Source organism: Salvelinus alpinus, chromosome 3, assembly GCF_045679555.1.
Source record: "Salvelinus alpinus chromosome 3, SLU_Salpinus.1, whole genome shotgun sequence".
Lineage (NCBI taxonomy): Eukaryota > Metazoa > Chordata > Actinopteri > Salmoniformes > Salmonidae > Salvelinus > Salvelinus alpinus.
Window position 1 is genome coordinate 77703508 of NC_092088.1, and position 8699 is coordinate 77712206.

The following is an 8699-nucleotide window of genomic DNA, read 5'->3' on the forward strand; positions in this document are numbered from 1 at the left end:
ACTATATGTTTCCATATGTGTTATTTTAGTTGATGTCTTCACTATTATTCTACAATGTAGAAAATAGTAAAAAATAAAGAAAAACCCTTGACTGGTACTGTATACACACACAAATAGATTATATTTTCACCAACTGAGCTTTGCGCCCCTGTGTCAGTATACGAACTGTGTCACAAATCACTAATTGGCTGTTTAGTGACCGTTTTCGATGCCATATCAAAAGCCAACCCCACTGTGGTACAGAGCTTCCTGTCTTCCTCTCAGTGCTCATCTCTCCTGTTGTTTAGATGCTATTGTCTTCCAGATTTCACAGTCAGACCTCGAAGGTGATGCTACTAATTGTTTACCTGCACATCCTTTATGAATATTGGTTGATACCAAGTGTTCTTAGGGCCAACCTGGTCTCAGAGCATTTTATATTATTCTGTATGTAAATTCGAGACACTCCTTTTAGTATGTTACGTATTCATTTGTGGATGTCCATCACCCATTTCGTATGATGTGTTAAGATTTACAAATCATATTATATGTTACGGATTTGGAAGTAACACTATGTTTTACGAATTCGCAAGACGTAGAATATGTTACCAATTTTCAAAATGTATGATATGATTCCAATTTGTTGTGGGTAACATTATCTAGCTGGCTAACGTTTTCTATGTTAGGGATAAGGTTATGAGTTAAATTAAAGGGTTACAGTGAAGGTTAGGGAAAGGGTTAGCTAACAACATGCTAAGTAGTTGCACATTAGCTAAAAAGTAGCTAATTAGCTAAACTTGTCCGTAATTAGATTTGAACACGCAACCTTTGGGTTGTTAGACGTTCGCGTTATATGCCCGACCAACCTCCCTCCGTTTTTGCCTTAAGAAACCTTCCGTCTTATTTAACCATACCAAACTGTAACAAATCTTACTAATTTGAGTGTCCCGGATTTACATGTACTATGTTATGTCTACGAGACCATGGCAGGCTGACTTAATCAGTGTGCATGGTGGCAATGATAAAACAGCAGCAATTTATATCCTTATATGGTCCTGTTAGACATCTGTTTCCTTGTCAACTCTACTCACCTCCTTTTCCATCATTCCATCAACTTTGCTCTCCTCCTTTCCATCATCTTTCTTTCAGTGTCTAGTCACTAGACACTGAAAGAAAGATGATGGAAAGGAGGAGAGCAAAGTTGATGGAATGATGGAAAAGGAGGTGAGTAACTAGTGACGACCGCACAGTGGGAGGGTTATGATACACTGGCGTGATACACTAGACTCTAGTGTATCACACCAGGCGCTTCTGGTTCTTTCCATTGGTGGTGTCAGAGTACTCATAACCCTCCCACTGTGCGGTCGTCACTAGTTACCACAGCCACAAAGTTATAACGCCTGCCTATTTCTACAATTTCTCTTCTTAAACTTTGATTTTCAACCTAACATTAAACCCTAACCTTAACCACACTGGTAACCTTATGCCTAACCCTAACCTTAAATTAAGACCATAAAGCTCATTTATGTTTTCATGAATTTTTACGATATTGCAGAGCCACGAAGTCAAAATCTAGTGGAAACCCCACCTACCTATCTTGTCACCTGTGATCCCATTAAAGCCTTTAGTACTGGTGTTGGATGGATCTGAACCATATGTGTGAAGCATTTCCCTAATTTATTTAATACTATAGTTTTTCTAAGGATATGGAATATTGGACATTGTTATAGCATCTATTTCAATTGATTGGTCAATGATCACACAGTACCAGTTAGATACAACTCAAAAATGACTTGTCCATCATACAGAACCTACCTATACGGACTGTAGTTATGGCAACATACTACAACCAATCCAATCGCGCCATACATCTGACAGTAATCTTCTTAACTCATGGTCGCTGTCCTTAAAGCACCATTAAATGCGTAATGCGGATTGAAGGCATGGATACTTTGAGCGTTAACCCAGACTCTTCATGTGGTTTTACCATCGCCTAAATTTTACTTTTCAAAATTGTACTTTGTATGGAATGATAACGTTTTGAAACCATATATATCGTTTAATCCGAGATTGACTATGGTATTCCGAGTAGATTACCGCTTTCTCGGCGTGTTTTACGCACCGGATTTAAAAGGCATAATAATCGGTTAGGCGCCACCCGTTATTTCACTAAAGTTTAACGACCAAAATACTGCCCTGGTATGCTATCTCTGTTGAGATTGTTGTGTTTTTACGCACTGGGACTGGGCTATGAGAAGCTTGTGCGTGGACAGGATGACAATCCGGATACGGGAGCCCGGTTCCTATGCCGAGCCATCGCCGTTGGCGCTGACACTTGTTTGGTCCCCGTAGTTCCCGAACCAAGCGCGGCGGCTCAGGAGGAAGTGTTGAGGAACACAGTCATGCAGCTCCGTGAAACGGTTCTCCAACAGAAAGAGACGATAGTCAACCAACTTGGGACCATAAACGAGCTGACCACCAAGCTCTCCCTCTGCGAGTCAGCCTCCGAGGAAGGGAAGTATGAAAGTGGTGGATCTTGGAGTAAAAACAAAAATAATCAGAACACAATGGGAGATTTACCCAGAGATCCCAATGATACAATCGACAACCTCGGTAAGACCATGCAGAGTCTGAAGGACCGACTGGAGAACCTAGAGGTAAGTCACGGGACAGTAACCATAAATTACTCTGTTTCCTAAATCATGGAAAGGGAGTGCTGAAAATTATCGTCACCAGTGTGACTTAAATACATCTGAAATAGGCCTAATGTTTAAAATTGTTGCCCCTTGCATGATTGTCTGCTTATTAAGTCATTGAATCCAAAGTGAACACCTGTTGCTGTAGTCAACTTTGTGGCCATAAAATTTGCTCCCATTTTGGCCTGTAGCCTATAATATTCTATTTTTGCCATCATGTGGAGGCATACCCTAAATGGATTAGCCTTTTATCTCCTTTACCTTCCAGTGATTAAGTTCCCTATGTCACCTTACTCAGCAAATGTATCAGCTCTTAATAATAACAGCTCATTCAAATGACCAAGGATATAATGTGTTTCTTGGGATATTTAGGTCTCTTACAGAGCTGTTTCATTCCAGATCGAAATACAAGTTCAGTAAATCCAATCCTAGCTTGTGTAGGTGTAGTCCCATCTGTTAGCTTAGAGCTTCCTGAACCACAGGTAATCCCCATTAGGCCATGCAGTAAAAGTACATTGGGAAACAAACGCATGACGGTATCAAGCTAAACCACACAGTAGATGGTGTTTAAGCTCATTATGCATTAACAGGCTTAGGAAACTGGTGAGACAATTGGAGAGATCCAATGTTCTCCATGAGTTACAATAAGGGGCCAGAGTTTTCTCTGGTCAGGTCATGTGGCCAGGACAAAAACTCCTGGGCTTTCTGATAACATACTAGCCTACACACAGTGTAGCCGATTTCCACTCAGCCAATGATCTTAGAAAATTACACACATTAAAAAGGTGACAAACATAAGAGACAGGAAGCAGCACATCTCAGACCTCAGTACAAATTGACCTGACGTCTATCAACCTCCACAGACTGTCTGCGTTAACCTCCACTAATTGTTTGTGACCATCTTGTATTGTCTCCACTTATTTGTCTAATGACGTCTCCATCTTGTCCCCGCAGCAGCAGCCAGAGAGCAAACATGTCGGGAGCGTTGTTCCCCAGCGAGCTGCGAGACCTGCTGCAGCGCAGGCTGGGAGACCTGGAAAAACAGCTGCTCAGTAAGGTCAACAACCTGGAGGAAGAGAAGTCTCTGCTCTACAACGAGACCACAGCCCACAGGCAGAAGACAGAGAGCACCCTCAACTCCCTGCTGATCAGGATCAATGAGCTGGAGAAAGGTAAATCACTGGAAAAAGAAATATATGACAGACACATACAGACATACTCACGTACGCACAAACATACGTCTGTGTACACAATCCGATGACAGTAGTACACACCTGCAGCACAAACAGGGAGACTCACACATTGTAAACACAATGAGTCATTCATTCTATCGACTATCAACTATCCCACTACTGTACCCCACTGCAGTAAACAACTGAGGCTTTAGATCAAATCTGACAAACGTTGGCTTATCATTTTGTTCTCATAATTTGTGTATAAGTATAGAGGTGACTTCATAGCCAACTCTCCCATTATTCTCTCTGTAGGTGGCAGTGGGTTCAAGTCCCCCGAGCAGTTTAAGCTGGTCCTCCCCCTGCGTACTAACTACCTCTACGGCCGCATGGCCAAGAGCCTTCCTGAGATGTACTCTTTCACTCTGTGCATGTGGCTGCGGTCCAGCGCCGGCCCTGGCATAGGCACCCCCTTCTCCTATGGGGTGCCAGGACAGGCCAATGAGATTGTCCTCATGGAGTGGGGCAACAACCCCATAGAGCTGCTCATCAATGACAAGGTAAGGACACTCTAAATGACTCAAGGACTCAGTGATTCTCAGTATTGCTGATCTGTGGGAGAGCCTACCGTTATTGACAGGAGTCTTTGTTTTAAATTAGATCTGGCTTTAATGAGGTTGCTGATTTTTAGTTTTTTACCAGCTTTACCAAATCCTAACCTTCCTCAATCTAATGAGTATTTCTCCTTTCTGTTTGTAAGCATCTGTACTCCTCTCCTATGTTACCTGTCCAGGTGGCTCAGCTGCCTCTATCAGTGCGTGATGGGAGGTGGCGACACATCTGTATCACCTGGACCACCAGGGATGGTCTGTGGGAAGCCTACCAGGATGGTCAGAAGCTGGGGGCAGGGGATAACCTGGCCCCCTGGCACCGCATCAAGCCTGGAGGAGCCATCATACTGGGGCAGGAACAGGTGAGTCTGCTGACTAGCGCCCCTTATCTGTAGGATACACAATTACATATATTTGTATGGGAAATATTTAGCCTATTTTACTCTTGGTTTACAAAACCGCATCAGGTTTTCAGATTTGAATGGTACAGGTTCTTAGCCATGACCATGAGTACTGTGCTATAGGCTCTAGAGTGTAGACCAAATTTGAAAAGCCCCATCGCTAACAAAAATCCTAAAGATCAGTTACATGAGAAAATAAATGTTTTGTTTTTTGTTTTTTTAGAGCGAGTACAGTAGAGACCAGACAGGTCGAGTGTGTCTGGCTCAGCCTTGCGGTCCACACAGTGAATAGGATGTTATTGTTTTTAACGAGGCCTGTTGTTTATGGCCTCAACAGGACATGGTGGGCGGGCGCTTTGACGCCACACAGGCCTTTGTGGGTGAGCTGAGCCAGGTTAACATCTGGGACAAGGTCCTGAAGCCATCTGACATCCTCACCATGGCCAACTGTTCCTCCTACACCCCCGGGAACGTGGTGTCCTGGCTGGACAGTGATGTGGAGGTGTTTGGAGGGGGAGCAGCCAAATTGCCTCTAGAGATATGCCAGGACCGGCTGTCTGAGACTGAGTCTTAGGATGTCTGTCTGTGGCGTGTTGAGAATCATGTTCTGGATCTTGACGACTACTGTACCTGCTACGTGTAATGCTGGTCATGTGTTTCGTTTGTCTGTGTAAGGAAAGGCCGATCTACCTAATTCCAGATGATTCTACTACACAGAGATCCAGTTTTACACACACACACACTGGCAAACACAGACTTAATGACACTGGATTTGGCATGTGAGGCTGGCTTAGGCATGCGTGTGGCATGGGAGGTGTAAGGTACACAGATTAGCCGTCCCAGGAATCACAGAGTAACTTACGTCCCAGGCCACAAACAGTAACCTACATCCTAGGACTCACATACAGTAACCTACATCCTAAGACTCACATACAGTAACCTACATCCTAGGACTCACATACAGTAACCTACATCCTAGGACTCACATACAGTAACCTACATCCTAAGACTCACATACAGTAACCTACATCCTAGGACTCACATACAGTAACCTACATCCTAGGACTCACATACAGTAACCTACATCCTAAGACTCACATACAGTAACCTACATCCTAGGACTCACATACAGTAACCTACATCCTAGGACTCACATACAGTAACCTACATCCTAAGACTCACATACAGTAACCTACATCCTAGGACTCACATACAGTAACCTACATCCTAGGACTCACATACAGTAACCTACATCCTAGGACTCACATACAGTAACCTACATCCTAGGACTCACATACAGTAACCTACATCCTAGGACTCACATACAGTAACCTACATCCTAGGACTCACATACAGTAACCTACATCCTAGGACTCACATACAGTAACCTACATCCTAGGACTCACATACAGTAACCTACATCCTAAGACTCACATACAGTAACCTACATCCTAGGACTCACATACAGTAACCTACATCCTAGGACTCACATACAGTAACCTACATCCTAAGACTCACATACAGTAACCTACATCCTAGGACTCACATACAGTAACCTACATCCTAGGACTCACATACAGTAACCTACATCCTAAGACTCACATACAGTAACCTACATCCTAAGACTCACATACAGTAACCTACATCCTAGGACTCACATACAGTAACCTACATCCTAGGACTCACATACAGTAACCTACATCCTAGGACTCACATACAGTAACCTACATCCTAGGACTCACATACAGTAACCTACATCCTAGGACTCACATACAGTAACCTACATCCTAGGACTCACATACAGTAACCTACATCCTAAGACTCACATACAGTAATCTACATCCTAAGACTCACATACAGTAACCTACATCCTAAGACTCACATACAGTAACCTACATCCTAAGACTCACATACAGTAACCTACATCCTAAGACTCACATACAGTAACCTACATCCTAAGACTCACATACAGTAATCTACATCCTAAGACTCACATACAGTAACCTACATCCTAAGACTCACATACAGTAACCTACATCCTAAGACTCACATACAGTAATCTACGTCTCCTGATGGAAGTCATTAAAGCCTTTTGCACCTTGAGTGGAGAGCAGATTTAGGGGAATATCTAAACAAACATCAGCCAGGTGACCGCTATGTTGAAGGTTTTCAATAATCTATAGCAGAGATGAAGGACTAGTTTTGATCTTTGAGTTAGTTGGTAAACATTCCACAGTTATGTGTGGAAATCTGTGTTCTTGTGGCATCATGTCTGTTGTACTATAATGTTGATAAGGTTTCATTATCACCCATACTGTTTTCAATACCCCAAGTCCACCTCAATGCCTGCAGCAGTATATTTTGTTGTCTCACAAAACTGTTCCGTAATTATCCTCTTGTTGTTAGGGACACGTTGGTTTGTTTAGGTCTACAATGTCTGTGCAGTGGTAGTTTCCAAGAACAAACAAAGCGTAATTTATATGGGAGCATTGTTACTGTTAAATATGTACATATCATTTTTCAAGCAGATAAGAACAATTCATTATGTATGATATGAACAATACGTTCATGTGTACGAGTGTCTCTTTCCATGAAAACAATGTTGGTGTGTAAAGTTATTTAATTGAGATACATTGTTGATTTTGCTCAAGAGACGATGCTTACTTTTCATGTGGCCTTTTGAAGATGTTGTGCCAGATGCACTTTACTATGCTAATTATTGCCAAATTAACAAGAATTTGGAAAATTAAAAAAAGGACAAATAAAACACTATTGAAAAGCAGTCTGTTTATATACTGGCTAAATTGCATAGACAAGTAGCTTTAACCAACAACGGGCCAAGGCAGCATTAGCAATGCTTAATTAAGAGATGAGAGCAGCTCAAAGGTGGCGTCACAATCATTTAGGCAGACTTCTACTTAGTGACCCCTACAGACTAGTGGGAAAACATCTCCCTGACTCTCTCTATTGGAAAATACATGGAATGTGGTATGTTTTAAATAGAAGTGGGCCAGGGTTAGTATCTACATAGTCTTCCCTGAATTCACATTATTGCAATGCAGTCCTGTATTACTTATAAAAACCCTTGATTTTTTTAAAAATTCTGTTCTACCAGAGGCTGTTCAGTTGAAGGTCAGTTTCTGTCTGGAATTCTGGGTCAGGGTAACTAACATTACAAAAGTACAACTCAAGTTATTCGAATGGTATTGTAAGATACAATTCAAATACATAACTTTTGGTACAGTCATGAGCAGCACAGATGTCGATTACCTAACAAATACGCTGAGTGTACAAAACATTAACACCTGCTCGTTCCATGACAGACTGACAAGGTGAAAGCTATGATCCCTTATTGATGTCACCTGTTAAATCCACTTCAAACGAAGGGGAGGAGGTTAAAGAAGGATTTTTAAGCCTTGAGACATGGATTGTGTGTGTGTGCCATTCAGAGGGTGACTGGGCAAGACAAAATATTAAAGTGCCTTTGAACGGGGTATGGTAGGTGTCAGGCTCACCGGTTTGTATCTAGAACTGCAGCGCTGCTGGGTTTTTACGCTCAACAGTTTCCTCTATCAAGAACGGGAGAAACAAAAAGCTAATTTCCATTGGAACATTCTGAACAATGGAGAATGTGGCCTGTTGTCACAAAAAATAATTCTATGCAAGTGAGTGTAATCATGGTCCCCTCTTTTTTGTGGTGGGAGGATGAGCAGTCGATGTTCACTGCGGCTGATGGACCTGAAACATATAACAAAAACTGGTAGACCGCTAGTGTCGCAGAAACCTGCCTACATGGGTACACAAGTACAAACCCAAAATTCAGCCTTTATTCTGCAAAGC

At 42.3% G+C, this 8699-nt stretch overlaps 1 protein-coding gene across 1 annotated transcript; it reads left to right on the plus strand.

Moving 5' to 3' along the window:
• The first annotated feature begins 1812 nt into the window (after nt 1–1812).
• On the plus strand, nt 1813–5962 carry LOC139571383 (neuronal pentraxin-2-like). Its single transcript, XM_071394199.1, has 6 exons — nt 1813–2636; nt 2974–2978; nt 3633–3847; nt 4163–4407; nt 4641–4820; nt 5197–5962. The coding sequence occupies exons 1-6, from the start codon at nt 2181–2183 to the stop codon at nt 5431–5433; spliced, it is 1338 nt and encodes a 445-aa protein (XP_071250300.1). The 5' UTR covers nt 1813–2180; the 3' UTR covers nt 5434–5962.
• The last annotated feature ends 2737 nt before the right edge of the window (nt 5963–8699 follow it).